General features: G+C 40.2%; 1 protein-coding gene across 6 annotated transcripts in view; it reads left to right on the top strand.

Moving 5' to 3' along the window:
- Positions 1-25,919, top strand: part of NCOA7 (nuclear receptor coactivator 7) — a 98,121-nt gene that overhangs the window by 13,017 nt on the left and 59,185 nt on the right. For 3 of the 6 annotated variants that reach the window (XM_040597787.1, XM_040597789.1, XM_040597783.1), the window contains exons 1-3: positions 10,685-10,798; positions 12,635-12,706; positions 14,284-14,406. In XM_040597787.1, the coding sequence (XP_040453721.1) occupies positions 14,351-14,406 (56 nt within the window). In that variant the 5' untranslated portion in view covers positions 10,685-10,798; positions 12,635-12,706; positions 14,284-14,350. Of the gene's footprint in view, positions 1-10,666; positions 10,799-12,634; positions 12,707-14,283; positions 14,407-25,919 lie in introns of those variants that run through there. The other 3 variants (XM_040597786.1, XM_040597785.1, XM_040597784.1) reach the window with 2 other exon arrangements.

The raw sequence follows: 25,919 nt of genomic DNA, 5'->3' as shown, positions 1-25,919 counted from the left end.
CAAGGAAAAGTTGAGAAAACTTATTTTTCTATTTCCGGAAAGAAGCAAGCAGCTGTTCAGAGAGACTCTTTAATTAGGTAGGCAAATGTAACTGTGCTATGGTATATAGCAAGGGGAATTCAGTTTGCGAGGAGAGTTTTTGCTTTGTATATAGTGCAGGATGACTCGCACTACAAGGCTAGGAACTGTGTGTAGTGTTGTACAGGAATTTGTAGATGGAGGAAGGAAAAATTGTAACATAAAGGTTTTAAGGATGTTTCAGAAAAGCAAGAGAACTAAATCATTCTCAGTTACACTGAAGGAATTTTTCAAGGAGGAAGGAAATAATTAGAAACATTGCTGCTTTTATAATGGGCTTCAGACTATGCAGTGGGTAGAGGGTACGATTTATTGTCCATTGCTGTAATTTTAATGCACCTAACGCTGCTAGCATCTGAGCACCTGTAAAGCTGCACATGCTGGTGTAATACAAGGTCAGACTCAACAGACTGTAATGCAATAAACATTGCAGGTTAAGGAGTTGAAAAATAAACAACAAAGGTTTCCAGTGTTACATTTTTGCATTACAAATGTGCAGGATTTTCTGTTAAGATTAAACTGTTCAATACATTGCTTAATGTACAGTGTATGCAATGTGAAGTTAAAGTTGCTATGGAAACCTGGCATTTTGGTTCTTTTAACAGTGTTTCAGATAGGAGAAATTTGCATTGCGTTACTGTGAGACTCCTTCCTACCCCCACTCCTCAGCTCCTTTGCTTCTCAGTTGGGAGGTGGGCGACAGAAAAAGCCATGGCCTGGAATTTGCATGAGTCAGGGTCAATTGAAAAAAAGAGATGCTGAGTGGAAACTTAAAAATTATAATTTTACTTTCAAGTTGCTCATGTGCCTTGAGCTGGTTTGTGAAGTGAGGAAGTACTTAAATGTTAATCTTTCACAGTGTAGTGGCAGTGGGCTGTTGAGGGTCATTTTCTAAAAACTTGAAAAAGATGGGTACTTTGTAAAGGTAAGTTTTCAGTAATTTTCACAGCATGATTATGAATATTGTTGGAAATGTACTTGACCTAAAAAAACAGTGACCACTTCTAATACTTATTAGATATCTAAATATTAGATTGATGGGTTTATTCATATTTTAACATTTGTTGCCTGTCCCTGTTCTGTAAAGTGTTGAGATCATGTTAATAAACTTTCATTGAGTACAATGGCAATGTTTACAAATATAGACTGAACTTTATGCTTAAACATTTTGGGACATAAACTAATTGTAAGTAGAAGGTGATCTATGGTACCTGTGATTTATGGTATGGTTATTTGTGCCAAGCATCAAGCGGCATCTTTGTGGTTTAAGCGACTCTTCAAACACCTGCCTCTTTCTGCTCTACCTCTGCTGTATTTACCGTTGGTGTAAATGCCTTTATTGGGTTGGTAAGAAAAGAGCTGAGAAGCGAGAAAGCAAATTTTCTGTGAAGCGGAGAATGTGCATTTGTCTTCCATAGTCTTTCCCATCTCATGAATGCTGCCATAGGCCTCAGCAGCACTCATCTTTTGAAGTGTGATGTTGCCGAGGCCTACCCAGCGAAGTTGCTGCTGAAGGAGTTATGTCGACGGTTATCTGCCCAAGCTTTCTGCCGCAGGTCTGCCTTCTGTGGCAGAAGTATGGGTATGCTTGTAGTTCAGCTGTGTGCCGCAAAGCTTGCTGAAGTGGGTGTGAGCTAGCATGGCAGGATATAAACTGAACTGCAGATACAGAGCTGCCTCTGCTGACTGCTGCAGGTAATCTGTGTGGTAATTTTGCTGGCGGAGTGGTAGCAAGCAGCTGAAGTAGCTGAGAGGGAGGAAGGCGAAGGGCAGTAATACTTTGAACTGGCAGCTACTTGCTGCATGGATGTATTTTAACTGCCTGAGAGAGGTGACTGAAAGCCTAATGTCTTTGGCTTGGCACTTCAGCTGGCCAAGGTCCGCTTGATCACCAAAGGATGTTTGTTGTGCATCTGTCTACAGTGGTGCTGCTGTTCCACCAGTGCAAATCCCTCTCGAGCCCTGTGTAAGCTAATTTATAGAAGTAACTGATGTATGGCCAGACCTGGGAAATGCAACGCTGGATTCAGTGGCCCTTAACAGCATTCTGTGTATGGTGGGTCATAGGACGGTTCTTCTGGTTGCTCACCTAGCATGAAGGTTACCAGGCAGTGGGCTGCTGGGGTTTTTTGCTACCTGACTTGCTCTTCTAACACATTGCTGCATAGGAGTAGTTAGGGTGGAGTGGCTTTCTGTTTGCTGCTTCTGTTCCTTTGCTTGGTTTAGAGAGGGCAATCTTAGGAGGACTTGATCATGTCCCTTAAAAACCTGGTAGAGAACCCCTAACTCATTGACTCTGGGAGCACTGTGGTTATCTGTATTCATATGTTTTGACCTTGCTGATGGTCAGGCTTTCTTTGAAATGTTTCTAAACAGATCAGATGATGAAACTAGAAGTTGTTATAAGCAAGGAACATGCTTGTGTCAACTGCCAAATCAGCAAGGTAGTATTGAGGGGGTTCTTTAAATGCTGGTTGATGTGTAGAATGTTCATCAAGTTTTATTTTTTAGAAAACTGCAAGTACTTGGTGTTTTGGTTGAATGCTGCTAAACATATACATAGAAGTCCTTTGTGTGTATGCCTGCATGCTCCAGGGAGAGGCAAGAGAACAGTGGCATTGGTCTTACCCTCTCTACATATGGTAGACTGCATCCTCCTCTTGTTCTGTGGTGGTGGAGCTATGATGCTGTACATCCATTTAGGATCTGACTCAGAAGTGCAGTAAACCATAATAGAAATGCCTTAGCATGTGGCATAAGCACAGGCGTGATTTCATTCAGCAGGTGTCCCAGGAAAGAAAGGCACAAAGGGTAAGCCATTTGCCTTGCAGTTACAAGATCTGTGGGTTTGTAATAACTCTACAGAATGACCGCAGGGTCCTTCCAGATCTCAGTCTCTCACCTGTAAAGTGAAAGCAACGTTCTTGAAAAGGAATGTTTGAAAGGCTTAACTTTTATTTTAAAAGTAGCTAAAATTTACTGGAATCTCAATTAGCTGGAACCAGCACCCTGCAAATTCTTGGGATTTCCTATGGTTTATAGATGTTGAGGTTTTCTGTATTTCAGTGGCTATGAAATGCATTCTGTTTATCCAAATGCTAATGTTTTTCTGCTGCCTTGTACCTTTTGTTAGAGTATTCGGTGGCCAGAGACCAGTGTATTCTGTCAACAGTCCATGAAGATGCAGGATTTGGCATTTTAAATCCACATACTGTGTGTACTTGTACAATGTGAGTGTGAAAGGCTGTGGGGTTTAGAAGGCTTGGGCTTGATGCTTAATTGAACGAGAGTGGGTTGAAACAGGGGATACAAGAGAATGAAGGTGTTAATTATTTTAAAACTTCTGCAACAGTGTTCTTGTTGACTTAAAAATTAAAACCAAGTGGCCTGATTTAAAACAGCACTGCACTTCTGCATTTGGTATGGCACAGCACACTACCTGTTAGTACTTTACCCTGTGTTTTGTAGCCGGTTTCTGTCTGGCAACTGCAAGCAAGTTACACAGTAAAATATATTGTTCCTTATGGAAAATGCATCTGGTGATGTTCAGCTGCCAAGAAGGGAAGACTAATTTCTTTTTTGACAACCATCAGTGGTGATGTGGAATTTCTGGTAGCTCTTTTGCTTCCATATATTCTGTCTGAAAGGTGACAGCCAGAGTTAGTGGGTAAAAGTCTTTTCTGAAGCAAGGTAGGAAGAATTCACCTGGGGAGTGCGTTGGAGCTGAATCAAGTTTTGTTAATGTTCTGTTTCTGAATCAGAAATGTTTCTGAACACTGGTTCTTATTTATCTTCTTTGAACTTTATTGCAGATCCAGTTGGTGAGGTAAGGGTGATCTAAGCTTAGCCTGTTCTTACTGCATTAGTAGGGAATGAAAATGTTTAGACTGTTACTACACTTCTCTCTATAGTGGGATAATAACCTCCTAAATATTGCACCCAGTTCCTCAAGAGCAAGGGTGTTTGTTTCCTTTGCCTATCTTACGTCAAGATCTTAGCTTCACTGACCTTGAGAGTCCACAGGGTGCAATAGCCACATGAAATCTCTCTCTTTCTCTCCTTTTTGAGATAGAGAAATTGTGATACTGTTCTGTGTTTAATCTGAACAAAAAGTCCGGAAATCACTTCTGCATACAAATTTATTTTCGGTCTCTTGATTTTTGCATTTTAATTATTTGGGGATTTTAAGAGCACACTCTTGTTACAAGGAACATGATAGGCTTAATACTTTAAAGGTCAGTGGAGTTGTGTGCATAAATATGGGTTATTCACCTAAGCAAGGGTTGAGTCATCAGCTTCAACTTCACCAAGGTGAGAAGCTCTCCTAGATTAGTTTAGCACTCTTCAGTTATGTATAATGGACTGCAACTTATTTATAAAACTTATTAATGTTTTAGAAATAACATTATACTTTATATGGTAACTATAATGTAACTATATAATTTTATTAAAATAATTCCATATTTATCTTAAGGTAGCTTTAGAATAAACAACTTCTTGTCCATAGTACTGGATCTAACAATGTAATTAGTCTGTGCTATGTTTTATTGGCTATGGTAGTGCTTTCCTGAAAGCTTCCAATCTCACTTTGAGCAAGGTCATTCTGCCTGAAGAAAAGACTAAAAAAGTTGTAGCTTACTCTCCTCTTCACTGGCTGTGCATTTCTGTTAGCTTTCATTTTGAGATGCTGTAGCATTTATTCTGAAACTTTTGTCTTTACTATTACACCAAATGAAATACACTAGCAGAATAGAAAACTAGTAAAACTCAACCTGGTTAGTCCAGTCAGTGAAGTGTTAATGAAATACTGGAAAGTTTAGCATTTCTCATTGGGTGCTAATGTGCTTTCACCTTGCTGTTTTTAAAAATGGGATGGATGTTGAAATGAATGCTAGAGTTGATATTAAGGCTTTGGCTTGTGAAGCTTAATTGTAAGCATTTATATGACCCAGTAGCAAATCATAATTAGCCTCCTCTTCCGTGTTAATCTGCTTCTGTTGCCTTATGCTTAAAGGTGTTGTGAGTGACCCTATACTGCAACCTTGCTGGTGTGCCCTGGAAACTGCTTTGGGCTTACCAGAGGCACAGAGAGCAACCCCCAAGGGTTCACTTGCAGATCTAGTACACTGAAAATGCTTCTCCTCTAGTGGTGATTTGTTCTACAGCTTTTATTCTGCCAGCTTGATAGACATTTTTAATATTGCTCTTGAAGTACTACATACATATCTTTTGTTTTTTTGGTCTTGATATTGACTTGATGTAATCCTTGTCATCTTTCAGGACACATTTTTTTAGGGGTTAGAATTGGCATATGTACCCAGAAGACCTGTTAGTTTTAAGAAGACACTCTGCTGCAAAGTTGCAGATCTAAGCAGAATTGTTACTAATGCTTCAGGTTTGAAAGTGACTGGTGACAACATTTGAATATTCATATTACAGCAGGTAATGGTAAGGAAGCATACAGTGGTACGCGCAGATGTGTGCAGTCTTTTTCTGTACCTCTGCCCCTGAGACTAAAATAGAGAAACAAAGATAAAAAACTAATGTTTGGGATACTGGACCAGTGAGATGGGTAGCAGGTGAGAGCTACATGGTGCATCTGGGCAGCATCCTGTTCCCTCAACGAAGTGGGCTCTCCATGTTACATCCTTGACATGACTGTGTCCTCTTGGTTGTCTCACTGGGTGTCTTCTGCCTTAATCTGCTCTGTCATTCTAACCGGAAAATTTGTGCTTAGGCCTCTCACCTTCCCTGCACATTTTTCACAGTATGATCACTGCCACCATTGCTTGCCTTGTGAGGCCCATGCTAAGGTACAGGATACTACCCTTGACTTGGTTTCTGTAATGTCAATTCATTGCTTTTTTACATATTTGCTGAAGGAGCTGAGAGCATCATTTAAATGTAGATCCTCAGAGGAGTTAGGCTTTTTATTTCCTTTAATTTATTTCCTTTAAACTGAGCTTTAGTTTCTGGGCATGTACCTGCACAGCCAAATACAGCTGAGACTGTACTATTGGTCTCCAAATTTAAACCAAAACTGGCTTCTTGTCAAAGTGTTCTTCTCCCTTGATCTCATTGCTGTTGGTTATTGAGGCTGGTTGGATTAAAGCTGGTGGGAGGATACTTGCACATACTGCTCTTAAGCTCTCATTTGAGCACGTGGAGGTACTTTATGTAGTTCAGTTCCCCATTTGCAAAGTAGGGAATTACAGCATTTTCTTACCTTGTGAAAGATCAAGAGATACTGATTACAGGGTTGTGGAAATATATCTAGAGAGTTGCATGTTCTTGAACGTTTTTGGGTTTTTTCTCTGTATGTCTTTCCAGGGCTTGCAGTGGGCACAGATGGCCAAAGACAAGATATCAAGTCCACTGAATGTTCTAAAAATAATCAGATACTTCATTGCTTTCTGTATTGCTAGTGCTGTTGGATGTCCTGTTGTTCATGTGCACGGTTTTGGAAAGTAATGCTCACAACTGGAGGATTGATCATTGATGCTTCAGAGCCAGCAAACAGGATTTCTTGGTGCTTACCCCTGAGCACAGCAAGCAAGTCCTTTTGTTGTCTCATTAAAACGTAAACTACTTAAACTGCAAGTACCAAGGTATATTATTCTTCATGCCTGAGGAGGCAGGGGAAAGAGAAGAAAAAAACATTGATAAATGTATCAAAGTCTTTAGAGGATTTAGGATACTTTATTCACATATTTATTTATGTTTAATGTTTACCTCAAAAATACAGTTCCCTTTCCCTTTGTTTATCCTCACACTTAAAGCATCTTCCTCTTCTGCTGCTTTGAATGTACCATGACAGGAGGCTGTTGTCCTGCAGTGTCAGGTGGCAGAGCAGGCAGCAGGAGCTGGGAGCAGCATTTCTGGAGGTCTTGGGAAGGTGGTGGCAGTTGCAGTGGTGTGGGTACCTGCAGTCAGGAGTTCAGTCTGTTCCTGTGATTTTGGTATTTTTTTTTTAAGTTTTGTGTGTGTGTCTGTGGCCTTGCTGTAGCATTCCCACCTTCCTTTCAAACTCCCAGTAGCATCCCCAAAACTTCCTGACAGCAAGTATCCAAAAATATGCTAATATAAATGAAAAAATCCAGAGTCAAACCCAGCAAAAAGTAAGGTATATTTTTTGTGTATTTTGTTCTTTTCTTCTTATCAGGTGCTGACATCGACTAAATTTGGAGAGTGGTAAATTTTTCACAGGTTCCTTACTTAAATGCATTGTTTGTCTATCAGGAATATCTTTCCTCCTGAAATCACCTAATAAATAGCATTGCTGTAGACATGTAATACAAGCTTTTCACTGTCTGTTTCCATTTCAGTGTAAAAAGGGTTAAACTGAGTATGAAATTTCTGTAAAATCATCTTTATTATCATTTGAGTTTGGACTGTACTCATGATACATGAGTGAGATGTCTGTCTCCCAGCATATAAATATCCCCCAAACATGTACATTTTTAATAGTCTGCCTGATTCAGGCTTTGTGTTTACCAGAGAGGAGCTACCAGGAAACCAAGATTCATTTTAATCATACATCCTTAATAAAATTTTAAGCAATTAATATTAATAAAGAATACCTGGATTTTCTTTCTTGAAGGTATGGTGCGGGGAAGTGTGGAGTAGCTTTAAAATGTTGGTGACAACCTATAAAGTAAACGTAACTTTTGTACTGTTACTGCTTAAAGAACTAAAAATTGAAAAGGACCTTTCAGAAATACTAGTTTTCATTAGCAATTATGGCAGGTTATGCTGTGATCCTCTTAGCTTTCAGGCTTTTTTTTTTTTTTTCTCCTCCTTAAGGTCAACTAGTACATGAACAATTCCCAACAACAAAAGTATACTCAGAGGTAATGAAGTCAGCACTCCTAATGTTTGCTTTCCTTAGTACTATGTTTTCAAAGTTTAATTTTCAGACTTAAATATGCCTTCCTAGAATGGCACCTTTGTTTCTTCTAAGAAGGTAAGCCAAATAAGTCAGCAGAGTGGGACCTGATGTTAAATTATTAGATTATGAAAATTAATTGGTGACTGGATACGAGATCCCTGTGTATTTTAATTAGCAAAAGAAAAAAGAGCTTTCACCTGAATGCCTTTGTTACTTCTGGTCTGTGGATAACATTCCAATTTTCTGAGTGCCCATCTGTTCTGAATGTAATTATTTTTTTTTTAAGTTCTTGATTTATTCCTCCTGACCATGTGAAAGGATGTGGAGTTGATGTGAGAAGAACAGGCTCCATAACCACGTTGTCATTGCTAGCTTTATTTGGTGTTGATGAAAGCAAACAGCAAACCTTACACTTGGTGAGCTGCCACACTAGTTTGGTGCTGGCACCTCCTGCAGCATAATCTGTGGTTAGGTCTAGGCTTCAGCCCTACCTCCTCTCTCCCCCTGCCCCTTTGCTGGAGCAGGGGTTTCTCCGCTTGGCTCACTTATCTGCCAGCACCGTGCTGGAGCAGGGCTGTTATTCCCCTGGGTGGGGTCTGTAGATCATAGGAGAGGATGGGAATGAATGGAAGGAGTGTGCTGCTGACTTGCACAGGGTGAGGCCCTGAGGACATGTCTCCCTTCCCGCCCTTCATCCCAGCTGATCATGTTTCAGTGAGGTGAGAGGGGCTCTCCCTACTTCCCTTTTCTCATTTCCATGGGTCCTGCTGCCCTTGTGGGGCATAATAGAAACCTTGTGGGTTTAATAGTATCTCAGTGCTCTGTGGTTATTTGATAGTTCTTGGTATCAATGTGAGATTCAACAGTGCCCTTGCACACACCCTGCAGACTGTACTGAAGGCAAAGCAGACAAAGGGGAAAGAGTTGATACTCTTCCTTTGAACTCTTGTAGTTTGGCTATAGAGGTTGTAGTTGTATGCTTTGAAAGATTTATTTTTAACTCTAAATGCAGCGCTGACAAATAGACCACTTTTCATCCTCTGAAGATCTAAGCACCTGCCCCTACTGGGAAGGTAAGGATGCATCAAAATTTTCAGGAGGTGTGTGTTATCTTAATACAGACTGGACACCTAAGCAGGACAATTTGTTTTAATGCTATTAATGCTACTATCATGTAGGTTTCTCTGTCCTGCTGAAGACTGCTCCATGCATTACCTTGCAGAGATGAAATAGTATTTTCTTTATAAAGCCAAAGATGTCATAGGCAAATTTGCTGTTTAGCAAATAGCTAGAGTGCTATATTAGCAAATAGCAAAGAGTGACCATTACCGTAAGATTCCATGTGATGCATAAAGATCAGAGAGACTGGATTTTTTTGATGCACTGGATGTACTAAAAATTAATGAGTAAGAAAAAGTTCATTTTGAAGCAATGGACTTTAATTGCTGCGGACTGATGCTCTGTAAATATGGAGGGAAAATTATGGCAAATATTTCTGAAAGAATCTAGCATTATATGTTCTTGGGCTTTTCAAGCAGATTATTTTTGTTACATTATCTCTGTTGTTGACATCTGGCAGTTTGTAGCTTCTGATCTTTTAATACAGGGGAAAATAATGGGAGCTTATTAGGTCCTGGAGGAATTTTTCTTCTTTTGCTACGAATCATAATTTATGTGGCTTCCATTTCTTTGTTATACAGCCCATTAGGCTGAAATGTTTAGTAGTAACTTCTAGTTCGACCTTTACTCTGGAATACTCATAAAGAACTCTTTAAGATGTTAACTTATTTCATGCATGGGTGCAAACCATCAGGGTAGACTGGATATGTGTTGGACTGGGGAAGAGGATAAAACATCTTGGCAGGAATCTTGGACAACAGTTGATGTGGCATATTGTTAATTGCAGTTATTACCTAGCAGTTCACAAATTCCCAACTTCTGGTTTCCAAGTGCCTTAGTAGGGCATTCTGCAAAGAGGTGGTGATTTCCATGTCAAAAGCCAGTGTTACTGGTATCTTCCCCCCTTCCTTCTCTAAAAAGACTTCTCAGAAAACTTTTAAAACTTTTCCTAGTCCTGTGTATCTCAAGGTGAGTGCAGTTCATCTGGAGAGCAAGAGGTCCATGGTGTTTCTCTCATATACTTGTTTGAACTTGAGTATTGTTCACAACAGTCAAACCTGTGTAAAGAATGTAGACTGCTTTTTTTTTTCTTTTACATTGTTTTAAAACTTTCTTATTTCTTACTGTTTTACAGAATTTGTATAAAGTGAACGTGTGTCTTTCTGATTATAGTGTTTGTACTGGATGTTTCCAAACTTTTCTTGATCTTCCTGTCTATAAAACATATGAAACCAGGAAGATGTTTTGGTATAAACTATTTAACAGTTTGCAAAATATTTTAATCCTTCCAGGGTTTTAAAACTTGCTACTGCTTTTGGGGCTACTTGCTTTGCAGTATCTCTCTTCCTCTGCTGGAGAAACTAGCCTTGAGTGCATTGATTGGTTTTTGTCTCATTGTATACTAAATGGCATACATCTGTATATCTACTAAATACTATATCACATGGCAAGCATTGACAGGTAAAAGTTTTACTTTGCTTTGTCACTGGGTTGATTGCATTTCCACAATGCTGTTGGTTTTTGTAGGTGTTGTTAGACACGTTGATTTATGAACTTCCTATTTTTAAATGTTATATACAGGGCCCTCTGCCTGGATATGAGATACTGAGGGGAAAAAGAGCATCACACTTGGCTGCTCACCTTGCCCGTTTGACTGTACATAATGGAGACCAAGGAAGAAAAGAAGGAACGAAGACAAGGCTATTTTGCTCGGTAAGGTTACAGGGTTTATTTCAATGTTGATTACAAAATGGAACTCCTTATTCTGCCTTTTTCACAAGACTATGATTTTTCCAAGTATGTATAAAAACGAAACCTGTGCTACATTATGTACCCAGAAAGTACTTTCCTTGCTGTGTCCCTAATGTTGGAGTGGTGATTTTTTTCCTTTCGGGTTGTGGAGATTAATGTGAATTATAATTGTTATTTGTAACACAAAACTGTGCTTCGGTACTCAATTGCAAATTATACTGCATTTGAGCTTCCAGCATCCAGTTCCTGAAGAGTGTTTATAAAAACAAGCACATCTAAAATGTAAATAAGTTTATCTGATTTCAAATAAAACACATACTAAGTAGTATTATCTCATAGGATAAGATCAACTAAGACAGAGTAAGTTGCCCAGACTGTATCATCTTTATAAGTCAAAGCAATGTTTTTTCAGTCAATATTTTTTATAATTTGGAATTAAAGATTGGTGAATTTTAAGAAAAAAGTTATGTTGATTTCCCAATAACTTGTATTTGTTAATTTAGCAAGTCTGTAATCACCTCTGAGCTTTGATGTAAAAGAATCATCAAAACTCACTCACTCTTGAGGGAGGAAATCAGTATAAAAAACATCTTTGACTCAAAGATACTTTTTTCACTGTTGAAAAGGAGAAGTGGATACTCTCTCCACTCAGCACTGAGTAGCTGTTATTGAAACTGCACTAGAACACTAGCCTTAGTGCATTGCAGATGTTGAGAGACATGCTTGTCACACCACTTAGAAGTGGCAGCGTGGGGAAGAGTTGCAGCACTTCTTTATTGCTGTTCAAGTGGTATGTAGTGGTGGCTAAAGACTTGCGCAAGTGTTGTGGTGAAGGACGTCTGTTAATGCCAGGTAATTTGCTTTCCATTTGGAGGACTGCAGTTACATTGATCTTGACAGAAAGGAATGTTGCAGTTTGGGATTTTGAGAAGGGGAAATAAACAGTGGTGCCTATAGCAGAGGAGATATCAAGAAGGTTAAAGCAGAAGCAGCTGAAGAGATTGTACTGAGGAGCAAGTAATTTCTTGTTAAGGAAGACTCAGGCCTTGAGAGGTGTCTGCTTTAGTATTCTTTAGTATTGTAATCTGCTAAAGATTCTTTAATATTGTAGAGAATGCTTTGAGTCCTTTCTGAATGCTGTCTGCTAAACAAAATGGAAGGCCACAAGAAGATTTCAGCAAGTCCTCAACATTTCATTTAATCTGTTTTGCAGCTTTCCTGTGTTATTTGTGGCTATTCTCTTACAAAAATTCACAGGGACAGTGTCTGTTGTATGGGCACAGGACATTAGGCAAGGGTCAAGAAGACCTGAAACCAGTTCTTAGTTCTAGCACTTACCTGCTATGTAACTTTTGGGAGGTCACCTGTCACTTTCCCTCCTGGCTTGCATCTTTTTTCTTTATGTAGGTTGCAGGCCCTTAAATGAAGTTCCCACTCTAAGCAAACCCGTGTGTTTTCTACAAGAATGTTCTTGCAGACCCTCAAGTCATGTTTTAATAGAAGCTAAAGTAGGTCAGAAGGTGGTATGCTCATCTTACCTTCATGTACATTGTCTGCATATGGAGTCAGGGACAGAAGTAGAACTGAATTTACATGTCCTTGATTTTAGTCTAACATCTTAAGTCTAGCATGCTTCCTCTAGTAAACAGGTGTCCCAGCACTTGTGGGTGAATGATTTGAATACTTTACATGATGGCCCATGTAAATGTCATGAGGCCCTGAAAATAACAGGTGGCTTATATTGCATTTCTAACAATGTCCCTACCTGTTTTTTTTTTTAAACTTCTTTAAATTTAGCTTTTGACTTGATGTAGACGGAAGTTCCCAGCTTAGGTGCCTGGTATTGGGACACCAAGATAATTTAATCAGGTGTGTGCTTTTATGTTGCTGTCAGTTTTGGTTGTTTTGTATCTGTGGACACCTATTCTGTCCTTCAATTTAAGCACCCAAGTTTAATAACTTTTGTCCCTCATACTGTTTTGTGTGCTGCTTCAGACACCCTGCCAGCTTGGGCTCATATTTATTAAGAGCAACCTCATCTGGTTCCCTAACACAGACATCCCTCTACTTCCATCCCCACACATGCATCCCTCTACTTCCATTACTGGTTGTTGGTTTTTTTTCTCTTTACCTCTTATTACTGTTTCGTGAGCCTAAAACAACAGTATTTACAAAATCTAAAGTTACGTATAGGAAACATCATTATGAGACAAGGTCTACCCCCCTGCCTTTACCTGAATTTTGTTGTTTTTTGCCTGTGATCAGATGCTCATTGGAGAAGGTTCTACTGCTTAGCGAGGAACAGAATAGCAAATGGATTAGACTTCTTGCCAGCAGGAGGGAAAACTGTGCTCCATGTCAGGAGGGTGGGGAAAAGGGTTCTGCTCCACCCAGGGCTGAGAAGAAGGGTCCTGCTTATATCCTGGTTAGAAAGGAGAAAACATACATATTCAATGCTGATGAAATAAAATGTTTTATAGGTACCTTTTGGACTATATTTATGAAAATACAGAAATTTTTGTAGAAAGCTTCACTTCTTAATGTGAGAGACAAAGGCATTAACTGAAAAATGGGAGATAATTGCTCTTTCTCTTAAGCTCCTGCTAACAGAAACCCAGGTTCTCCATTGGCAGAGTGAGGGAGCATGTGGGCATGAGCAGTGGGAATGAGCAGCAGCCTCACTGCCCTGCCAGCATTGCAAAGTGTCTGACTTCCTATCAGAGGGTAGCTTTTGGCCCTCAGGCTAGTGTCATCTTGGCCCCTCTTGGACTTTTGGTAGGGGTGGTGTTCAGCGTCTGACTGGTTACAGTAGCAGTTGTTGGAAAGGGTAGCTTGAGAGCATGGTGTTAGTTATGTACTGACAAACCAGCTCCTGAACTGCTAGAGAAGAAGCAAGATTAACATGAAATAACTGCATCTGTGTCCCCCAAATTTAATTTTGTAAATAAGTTTGTTTAAATGCTTAACCTTTCAAATATTTAAAATTTCTTTATAGAAGAGAGCCATCCAGCTATCATATCTTCCCGTTACAGATCTTCACGGTCTGAGTGCCTCAGTTTCCACAGGTCTTTTCCCCTCCCTATGGCAAGTGAAGCTGAAGTAACTCTTACCATCCATTTTTACTTCTTACCAAATGCGCTTTTACCCACTGTGTAATGTGGTAAAGGGCTTATTTTTTGCCTTGGTTGGCGAGAAATGAAACGAGTAATTTCTCAAACAAAACAGAAATCTCTACAAAACTTTTTAAAGACTAATTTAGATTCCTTATGCAGATAAGATGTTGCAGCTCGTGGGAGTTTTAACGGGCAAGCAGTAAAATCTAAGAGTAACATGCAAGCATAAAATTCTCTTATGCAATAGGTCCTTATTTAAGACTTCTACTCCTACTTAAAGACTATTCTGTGTAGTTAAGTTTTCTTGCCTAATTCTTCAAACCTTGTTTTTAGGCTGTTCTGTTGACTTCTGTGTCATTAGCTCCCAAATGGGCCAGTATTACTCCAGCTCTTGCAAAGAATGTCGTCTTTTGCTGTGAAGTCTGTCCTGGTATCCAGCAAGTCCAAAAATAAATGGTACAGTTGTAATATAGATGTACAATGGCACATCTATGTGTATTGGGTCCCTGACTTTACTGTGACATTTTTTGTGACTCTTTATTGTGATTCTGTGCCCTTGAACCCTGGTACACTTGCCATTTTCCTCTGCCTGTGCTTCTTTTATCTTCCCTGTCTCCTTACAGAATGGAGAACCTCTGTTTTTCCCTGCCCATTGTGTAGGGTCAAGTTAAGAGGTATTTCACCTCATGAAATGAATAGCTATTAAAATTTTAACAATTTAAAAAGAAATTACCCCAATGAGTCATGTGTCCCCCATGGAAAGAATTCCCTTGGATATAAATTGGTAGTCTAGAATGCTGAATGTACAGCTTGAAACTGGAAATGCTTTGCATGTGCTCCCTGTGTGCATGTGTGATACTGGATATATTTGGACAAGAAGTTTTAGGAGGTGAGAAGTTACAGGGGAAGAGTTTGAGTTTTCTAAAAGAATGACAATGGGGGCTCTTTCAGTTTCAAGTTTTCTGTGTCTCTCAACCATCCTTACTGAGTTATTCGGCATTTTCCATGCTTTATATAATCTGTGATCGATGTCAAGTAACTCTACTACTTTCATAGTAGAGAACAACAAACAAGTAGTACTTTATTTGAAAAAATGCTACTTTTCAACAAGTTGACTGAGATGCTTATGTTAATTTTATTAATAGTTATGTCTCCAACTTGTGATAACTTTAATCTGAAGAATGCTATATAGAGATGAACTGTAAAATTGATACTTGTATTGAACAAACTTTTAATAGTTTCCAGGAGAATTATGAATTTTAGTTATCAGGGGTATTTTTTGTGGGGTTTTTTTTGGTCACCACTGAGGGCCAAATTTCTGAAGTCAAAGATGAAGTGCTTGTATTAGGGAAAATATTCTCGCTAGGATTTGGGTGCTTCTGAGTTTGAGTTTACACTGGTCTTGTTACCATCATTCTTTTGAAAAAAAACTATGTAAATGTCTGGGACGTGCTCCAAAGCTCATCCAAGTAGGCAGAAAGTCCCTTTAGCTCCACATTGCTAATACTCTCTCAGAACCTGAAGCCAGTTGTACAACCCGATGTTCACCTCATGTTGCCTTATTATGTGAAAACTAAGGGAAATAAAGGATTTCACAGCATGTTTTAGTTTAGAGTCTTGGTTTAGATACCTCAGTCTACATTCATACAGATTAAGATTTGTACATTAAAACCAAGATTTACGAAAATATTTATGTGTTTAGTACGGTTATAACTTACTTGTTACTAGACTCTAATTTACAGCTCGTAATTATTTTTTAATACCTAAAAGTGAGTAAACCAAACCAGACAACAAACAGTATATGGCATTCCAGTCACATTAGTTGTTTACAACCTAATGTTAGCTTTGCTTTTAAACATTCACAACCCATGACACTAGGAATCGTTAATACTTGGCTGCTGAGCTGCAAGCGGCTGCAGTCTGGAAAGCTTAGCTGGGAAGGGAGTCATATATACCTGTCATATTGTTATGGACTTTCCCTGGTCCTTGCTCTTGGTGGCTGTTGGAGGCAGGATATTGCCTTGCATAGACCCTTGTCTGACATACTGTGGTCCCTCCTTTGCATATTACAAACTAACAGGTTTATAAGCATCTCACTCAGAATTTTTCTGGCTTTGTTCTGTTTTATTCCCATATTCAGTAGCTGTACACTTTGTATTTTTCACTCCTGTGGCTGTTAAGACATAGGAAGATGATGGAATGAGAAAAATACAGTGCACACATAGGAATGTGTGTAAAGAGGATATCAGTGATGGCTAGGGAGGAGGGAAACCAGATAAGGAATATATGCACAAACGTACTTTCTTCAGGGCATCTCCTATACATGAGACCTTGTCATAGGCTTTGTTGTTAGGTGCTTTTATTGTTGACCAGACTCGTTATATCCATACAACAGGCTTCAAATGTTGGGTGCTCCTCAGATCACTATTTCTCCAGCAATTGTCTCCTTGCTGTTGCTCTGCTGATCCCAAGTGTTGATGTTTATTCAGGTTTCCTGTAGCACCCACAATTTATTTTTTGCTTTTAGAAGGAAAAGTTTCCACAAATTGTTTTTAAAATGAACTATCATGGAAGTTTATCTTGGGCGTGAAGAATAGTTAAGTCAAGATCCTGGAGATGCTTAAATTTTTTGAAATTACTCTAGGAAATAATATATCATTTCAGCTTATCTGTAGAATGGAAATTTCTTAGCTCTGCTTCGAGACGTATAAACATTATCTCATAATACTGTTACTGAAACTAAAAAACAGTATTCTATTTTAATCACATTGTTTTGACCAATAACATGTATGTCTGAGGCATTTTCTTTGCGAAGAAAAAGCTGAAGATATCACTACTTCAGTTTTATGGAGTGCAATGGATATTACTTGCTCTGTTGTTTAGGGGTGTATGTGCAGGATAGTTGATTTGCTGTGTTGGATGCTGACAGAAGCCTTAACATATTTTCTGAAACATACAGTATTGTGATTTGCCTTCCAGTTACTTAAAATGGAGGGATTTCAATGTTTTTAGCAGACTTGCTGCCTGCTGCTGTGTAGGTTAATATTTCAGCTGTCCTTCATAACCATTGTAGTTTCAGACATTGAAGAATGTCTAGAATTGTGCAGCCAGCAGCGCAAAGAGCTTTTGAGTAGATCTTTGGGAGGTTGGTCAGGTCCTTCAGCTGCTTAAGACACACTTGCTATTCATTGCTCATAAACTTAACGTTGTATATAAAAAAAAAAAAAAAGAAAAGAAAAAGAAGAAAGTTTTCTTCTTTTTATTTAGGTGTAAACCTGGAAAATGAGAGCTGGGGGGAAAATTGAACCTGTTTTTTCTGAAGAGTGTTGCAGTGCAGGGGGAATGTATGTTGAACAGTTGCTTATCTTGGGAACTGTTTCCTCATCTCGTGTTGCTGTTGCTTTCTGGACTCTGAGGTTTTTATATTAGTGGTCTTGTAATTCTGTGGTGCAGGATGGGAGTCAGCAGAAGAGCATGGGTTACTGTCCTGTACTTAGCCTGTGAATCACAAAATTACTCCCAAAGTGTACTTTCCTCTGGGAAGCATAAACAAGGCAGTGGTTTCTGCAGCCTCGGTTCTTTCCAGTGCTTTCATTCTCAAGAGTAGTGAAGTCATTTAGGATTGAAGAAGAATTTTGTTATTGGATAACAGAGTTAGTGTAAGTATTTAATGGGGCCCTGAGGCTTTCTTCAGGGTTTTTTAAAAATTTTCCAGTACCAGAAGTGCTATTTATGGAGATACAAAGCTTGCATAAGACAGGAAGCATGGTTAATCTCCTTACCCGTTCATTTCCCTCTGCATGTGAAGTGAGACCGGGTAACAGTGTGGGCTCTGTGAAAGAGGCTTTTTTTAGGAAAGAGAAGAAAGGCAGAGTTTCGTGATGTTCTTGATTTCTTTGAGGGCTATACCACAGAAAATACAGATAAGAGAACTTATGTTTATTTTATCTTCAAATTGTTGTGTCGCACCAGTAATTTCAGAATTTTCACTAATCACCTTGCAAGGTACATATAGGGCTGGCGTGTTAGGCAGCAAGCATACAATGGACCTTATATTTGCTTTTCCCAAGAGGACTGTTGGGTGTCTCTTAACAGCCTATAAAAAGAAACTGCAAAAAAAGAAACTTATTTAGCATGCTTTTTAGAACATAAATAGTTACACAATAGGCACGTCCTTTTGATGTAGGACTCTGCACTTTTGACAAGAGTTGCTGTTAACATAGTTGTAATGTATTTTGTTGTCATCTTCCCTTCTCCACAGCCTGCAGCTGCATATGCTGGGCACAAGGGCTATGCTGGAGGCTCCTGATGGGCCATGCCATTTACCTTTTTGTTCTCGGAGGGATTTTAAGACATTGTATCTTGAAGGCTGTTAAACTTGGGGGCTTCAAAACGTGGCTTTCTGGATAGGTGAGATACAGACTTTTTACTGTTATCTGTAGGAAACTGATATGATTACCTTTAATTACACTGTGTTTCTGTAGTGTCTGCAGGGATGGTCTTGTCCTTGCAGCCTCCCATATCTGTCATCTTCTGCTCTTAGTACCTACTGCACAAAATTCTAATTAATCCCGGTGACTTGTTTTAAAATTAAGCCTATCTTAAACACTGGTGGAAATTTAGCATTAATTGGAATTAATAAACATGCCTTGGCAGGCATGTGGTTCCATGAACAATTCTAAAGCAATGCTCTGTAAGATGCTACCAAAAGAGGTGGTCCCACTCAGCCTTCTGATTTTGCCATGTCTCTTATGGATGGCAGAGCTGCCATCAAGGAGCTGCTGTTGCATGAAGACCCCTTCCAGAAGCAGCCACAGTTTTAAGTGACATGGGGGCACACACCTAAAGAGATGCTTAATGGTACTGACTTTTTGGTGGTGCTGCTAATCACCTCTTGCTTGTATTCTGAGAAATGCCAGCTGTCTTGCCACCTTGCAGCAGCAGTCCTGGTCAGCTCTCCTGTGCTTCGTACCACATGGTAGTAGGGAGTAGGGTGTGTGATGTTTTAAGGAGAACAGTCAGCATTGTGAGATATGTTAGTTTGCTGGACTGAAGAAAACCTGGGTTGATAAGAAGGTAGATATGCCCCTTCAGGGAAGGTTGCCGGTGTTTCTGGCCCACAGATGAAGTTGTCTGCCTTCTATCTGCCACTGTGATTCAAGACTTTTGCTTGTTTGTTTCTGGCATGTACTGTGCTACACTGGATTGTTGGTTTTGCTGGTGGGATGGCGCTGCATGTTTAAAAGGGAAAGGTAAGAATGATACCTGCAGGAACGTGCTTTTGGAGAGAGGCACTTTCCCCCCCCTCTGTCTGAGGGAAAGCATTACGTAGCTAACTAAGGGAATTCTGACAGTAAGAGAAGAAATGCTGTGGATCCTGTGTGGGTGCACTGGGTGACTGTCTGCTTGCACTGTATGCGGAACTGTTAGTGCATGTTCCGCAGTTTCTGCTGCATGCCCCTGGGCATTGGGCTCCCTGCCGCTTCCAGCAAATGAAGCTTTTTCCCCTCGTCCTTGGGGCACTGGACAGGATAAGAGGCTGCGTGGATATTACTGACGGCATTTGATTCCCCGTGGTGCCAGACTTTGAACTCTCGTGCCCTCAGCACTAATCCCATTTCCAGACTGGGTTTGGAAGGGATTTCTCCCCACCCCACCCTGATCCTGCCAATCTGATTACGGGGAGGTGAGTTGTAAGTGTGGGTTTGTGGTAGATTTTTTTTCCTGTCCTACTCTGTAGTCTGGGCAAGGAGTGTTTCCTAGGATTGTCTGAAATCTAAGCATGTATGTTAGCTATGCTCTAAGTCTCTCATGCTATTCCTCTTGATCTGTGTGAGAGAAAATCCCAAGGAGAGCAGCAGAACTGCTTAGGAATTTGGGGTGGAGGGAGAGAATTGTCCTTATGTTGGAAAACCATTGTAATGTAAATGAGCCATAAATCAGCTCTCTGGATGTCTTAATGGACTGAGTATTATCCTGTCAGACAGCAGCCTCTGGCACAGAAAATTTGTCCTGTATCACACTTAATATATACTGCTTATAACTCGAGGTTTCTACCACTGTTTTTCTGGAGTGGCTGTTTTTATTCCTGTAGGCATAAATTTAACATCTAGCTAATCACAGGTAAACTTACTTTAAATTATCTTTTTAACATAAAAGTGCATTTCTATCAGCCGCTGGATTTTTCCTTTCAGTAATGCTTCTATAAATACATGGCTTCAAGGTGTTAATCACCATATTAACCATGTTAAGCCATATGATTTTATGCCTATGAGTAATTACGCTGGTGAGTTTAACAGAACCATGAAAGTTGCTTGTAGGAACAGAGCTGTAGCAAGGGGTGGTGGGAGCAGGTCCAAGGCACTGCTGCTGCAGGGTGAAATGCCAGGGTACCAGAGAGGAGGGGAGGCCAGCAGCTCCCCACCCATCTACTGTAGCAGGGGTAGGACCCAGCACGCCAGGAAGCTTTCCTTCCCAGCCCAGAAGGGAATGGGCAAGGGTGGACAGCGGCAGATGGCCAGACAGGGTGTCACAGAGCACCTGCCTTATCTGGCTGGGTTTGCTAGAGGGCCATTGTCCTTGAACACAACAGAGGACTGAAGGAAGCTGGCCTGCTTCTCCCTGTCGCCCTCCAGCCCCACATCTGTGTGTGTGTGGGGGTGGCCTTTAACACCCTGGCTGTGTTGCAGCCTGTGTGCATGCAGTTGCTGCCGGGAGCAAAGCCACTTGGTGCTAAGCAGAGGAGCTGCCTTATGAGATCAAGTTCAAGAGCACTGTAACTTTCTGGTTTCCTCATCTTATTGTTCTAGTTCAGCGTCTGCCTGAAGTGTGTTGGGACCTTCTGAGCTCACAGAGTCCAGAGAACATGGAGATGGAGCAGAACCTCATGTGTCCTTCTGTCACTCCTTCTTCCATCGTGCTGATGGAGGGCAAGATTTACTTTTTTGCCTTTGTTTTTCCCCTGCAGTAGTTGCTTGTTCCCCTTCCAGCCGTACACATTTTGATTACATGTTAAAAGTTTCAGCGAAAGAGTAAATGAAAAAAATCCAAACTATTTTTCAGTCAAAAGTAAAAGCATAAATAATATATTTGATTGAGAAAACACAGAGAAATTTTAAGATGTAGTAATTTACACTTGTAAGAGGCAAAGTTGTGTGGGTCCTCCATTATGTTAACACTACCCGGGTGTAATGGTACGGCTACTGAGAAATATCAGACCATGCCAAATAACGTTACCACAAGGTATATGCCTATGAGAAGCTGCATTGGTATGTCTCCCATGTGGCTGTCCCATGCAGACAAGTCCTAACCTGTCTTGTCATCTTTACAGTTATGGTTAATGATCTTTTGACCATAGTATTAAAAAGGTGGTGCCACATTAATTTGTAGAGAAGCATTGATGCAAACACCTCTGGGTGGAGGAGGATTATCACTGTCACTTATGAAATATCCTTTGTATGAGACTGTATCAGTCATTATTCCAAGCACTGAAGCTACAGATTCCTCTTTTCCCCACCCATTATCAGCACTGCTGGGTGTTTCTTAAACTTTAATCCATGTAACAGGATCTTCAGTACACTTGAGCATTTCCTTTTCTGTGCTGAGTATTGGTTAATGGGAACTCTTCAGGAGGCCCATTAAACTGCTCGATATGCAGAATAGGTTACAAGTTGTTTGGGGATGGTGAATGCAAACTTAAAACTGAGACACATGGTTGAGATTTGTTTTTAATACTTGCTCTGAAATACTTTAACAAGAACTTTTCCCCACTTGTGTCACTGTGGTTCTTGCTGTAAATATGTTTCTAAGTGGATTTGCAACCTGTTTGTAAGTATGTACACAGCATCTTTTATGCTATGAGCTCCAGTTGTGATCAACAGAATCCCTGAGAAATACATGGTGACATTTGGATAATTCTGGCATCATTATGAAAGTTAGCATTTAAAGCCATTAGTTTGGCTTCCTTTTTAGTTCTTTTATTATTATTATTATTCTGTTCCCCTGTTCTGGTCTTCTCTATTAATAATAAGAAAAGTTGTATGAGGGGTTTTTTTCATCTCTTTCTTTTTTAAACTGCGTTTGTTTACAGCTGTATTAAATCTGTAGTTTCATGCCATACGGAATGGTGCAATGATAAAGAGAGCCTTGACATTTAAATGTTAATTTTCAAAGCAACTTTTTAAATAAAAGCAAAAGCTAATGCAAAGACAGGTGCTTTAAATCTCAGTCCATTGTGTCCCACCTCTAAGCTATCCCTTTTAGTGGTCATTTAAATAAAGAAGTAATTGAATTTTTTACTTCGTTTGATCACTGACTTCTTGACCGTGGTTACTTTTGGATTTTCCTGACCTTGCCGGTCATCAGTCAGACAGGTGACTTCACTTACTGCACTGAGTCAACTGATTCAACATTAAGATCCTCATTATGAAGAAAAGAACAATTTCTTCTCTTCCCTGCTGCTGTTGGAGAAGCAGAGTCGCTCTTTCCTTGCTTTTTGCGACAGGGGAAGCTGCCTGTCTCCCGGCCCTCACAGCACAAACCTTCGTGAAAATTTTCCATCATCTAGGCACCTTTTCTGGACAAGTGGGAAGAAGCTGCCACAAACATTTCAGTGCTTCTGTCCAGAGTTCTGTTGGGCATGGTATGGGCTGTGTCTGGTTTGGTTTTCTGCCTTCCTCTTTTTGCTGATCCCAGCCTAACATTACAGAGAACAAGCAAGGCTGTACTTGACAAGCCCTTCGGTCTGGGTATAGTGCCTTTGAACTGGCACTGCTGTCTGGAGGAGCAGTAGCAGTATATCTTCTCCTTTGGTGTTCTCCTTTGTGTTGATAGAAATGGTAGCACAGCCAAGTGGGATCTAATGGGGAGTGGTCAGATTTTGAAAAATTAATTTAGTTGTTGGCACTTCTGCTAGGTTATCTTTAATGTAGGTAATTTTCCAGATCTGGTCCCTAGGGAGCTGTAACAAACACTTGTATGCAAGAATGGGAACAACTCCTGGGGACAGGATCAATGGTGAGCAGAGAGGGAGGTGCCTTCTTTTGCTGAGACAGTGGATTAAAACACTTTTGAGCTACAAGCTTTGAGCTGACTCTCCTTTTCCTCAAACAGTACCATGCTCCTCCTGAATCCTAGGGGTTTGCTGTGCTTTTTGCCCTGTTACTTCTTCACTTGCCATGTTTTATCTCTGCCGGGGCCACTTGGGGATGCTAAAGAATTGAGGGGTAGGGTGGGGGGTACATGCAAGTGAGTACATGCAGAGATCCTTCAAGATTAATTAACTTTTAATGATCTTTTAACCATAGCCCTGAGGCGTACAGGCTGTATGAGTTTGTGGTGTGGGTACCTGCTGAGAAGGAAAAAAAAAAAATTAAAAAAAGAAAGAAAGGCTGTATCCCTGTGACTGTGTTCTCCACAGCCCTTCATGGGCCCTGCCACAATGAATTTTCATCGTTGCTTTTTGTACCTGTTTACATCTTTGGCAAAAACAACATGCCTAACGTAGCTATTTTTAGCTGCTTTTCACCTTATCTGGAAGTATTTATTGAAATAATTTCATGTGGTGCCCTTAGTACTTCTCATGTAAGAAATAATAAAATACCATTCCCTGAATTTTTTTCCTGGAGGTGGATTCCAGCTACATTACTGCTGCACTACTTATGGCACATCTCCCATAGATTTTGCTTTAACTGACTGTTGATTTTCATCTACTGTTTTATTGCTTCATTGTAAATGTTTATTGCCATTTGTCTCAGAGTGCTAAATTTCCTTCCAGCTCTTTTCAGTCAGTTTGATCAGTACTAAAACTGGCTCTGTATTATCAGGAAAGTTTGGTACTTACCTCACCTGAGAGAGTGTGCTGCGATGACTGTATGGAGCGGTACACATCCCCCACAGCTTTCTATGCACCCTGTCATCATCTTTTGGGTGATTCTCAGTTCTTGCACTTTGCTTCCCTATGATAATCAATTACTAATTTAAAAGGGCCTTCCCCTTTTGTTTCATGGACATTGAGTTTCTTGAAGAATGTGCAACTGGGGCGGGGAGGGAGGAGTTTATCAAAGTTTTGGGGAGGACTTGAGATGTGTTTCAGCCAGCCTGATTACCATGTGCTTATTGTCCTTGTGACTCTCCTATGCAGAATTTGTGTGGCTTCCTTATAACATCCTCCTTTGCTGTGTAACTGCAGTTCCCTTTTTCTTACAGTTTCAGCCAGTGGATGTCAAGGGGAATGGTGGCTCTGGTAGCTGGCACTGAGCATGGAAGAGCAGCTGGGAGCCCAGCACCAGCTGGAGCTGATGGGGGCAAGGCCATTTCTCCCTGGTGAGGGCTTCAGTGCAGGGAGAGTGTTTTGCTGAACCACTTTGGAAAGAATTTGTTGCATGTGTAGGAGTGGCTTGGGGTGATAAATGAACACCACAGTAGGAGAAAGTATCTGGCATTGTTAGCAGAGGAGAAAAGGAGGAGCCTGATGGGAGTGTGGTAAGTCAGGTTGGTATTTGTGACAAGATAGGTCTGTGGTGCGGATCTAATTGAGCAAGCCTGTTAAGTGAACTCAGGGATAGTTAAAGGAGTTGTCCAAAGGGGGGGTGTTCTTCATTTTGCCCTCTGCCTAAAGCTGTTCTTTGAGAGCCTGCAGTAAGTTATAAGAGGTTATAAAAGAAAGAATTAAATAGATGTGTAAATTGTACAAAACACTTTTCCAGGATCCTTTCCCTATGGAGAAGATTTTATTAAATTGTTGTCATGGTAACGGAGTGCTGAATAACCTGTTTTGTTAACTAAACAGAAAAGATGGGGATACTTTTTGCCTTTGAAAATAGAAAGTTCATTAAGCTGCATGGGAACATTGTGGTTTTAAATTATAGAACATAAAAACCTTCTAACATCTCGGAACACTCTCAAGTTTTACCGTGGGAAATCATAATTATTTTTTCTACCCCCTTAAATAAATATAAGAGAGCTTAAGTGGGTTATTTAAAATTTCCTGGTATCAGTTGGAAGGCTGAGGTGAAAATTAACATATTTTCATTTAACCTAAGAACTTTTTTCTATCAGAAGGTACAATGTCTTTAAAATTCCAGAACAGGTTTACTACACATATTTCCCTTCACAGTACAGATGATGAAACAGAGGTAGACTGACTTGGTTTTGTAAGCTAATGGCACTATAAGGAAGAAAACTGACATAACCTGATTGTCAGTGCAACATGTTACTCTTTGGAGCAATGCACCTTCCTTGAGTATTGCTGCTAACTGACCATGTGTGAAACCTGGTGCTGGTATTTGTTGACAGTTACTAACAAGAGTCCCAATAAAAACGGAAATTTCCGGTTTTGGCCTGTGCTACTAACACCAGAGCTTTCTGTAGTTGCAGTTTGTCATTTGCAATGGCCAGAGTATGGACGCTTTTTAAGTGTCTGCAACCCCCATATTGCAACGATGCTGTTGTCCTTTAACTATTTCAGACTTACTTATTTGGTAGGTTTTTTTTCCCCTCTGTAGTTAGTTGTTTAAATGTCTCATAAAAAAAATGTGTTCCATCCCTTATTTTTGCCTTAATAGTCTGTATTAATAGCAAACATACAGCTTTGTGGCTTGCTCATTTCCAAAACAGGGTGCATACCACCCTGAAATGGCTGGTCTTTCATGGAGTGTGCTTTCTTGCAGGGTGGATGGTATTTAGTTTTAGGAAGATTTCTCACTGAGGATGAACGGTTTTGTATTCATTTCTGTTGTGAAGTGAAAGTAGCCACACTGAGGAAGTACAAAGCGAAGTGTTACAGTCTGGCAAGCAGTCTGACTTTCTTTGGCTTTGCAACCAGTAATGATTTATTTTGTTTGAGGTTGCTTATTTGTCAGGTTACATCAGATGGGATGAAAGCACAGCCATGCCAGGAGCTGGCTGAGTCGTGCTGGCACCAGGCTGGTTGAAGGGGAGATGGATGATCTGTGCAGAATGGAATAGAA

Source organism: Falco naumanni, chromosome 6 (assembly GCF_017639655.2).
Source record: "Falco naumanni isolate bFalNau1 chromosome 6, bFalNau1.pat, whole genome shotgun sequence".
Taxonomy (NCBI): Eukaryota; Metazoa; Chordata; class Aves; order Falconiformes; family Falconidae; genus Falco; species Falco naumanni.
The sequence above is the reverse complement of the archived record's forward strand: the minus strand, read 5'-3'. Positions and strand labels throughout refer to the sequence as shown.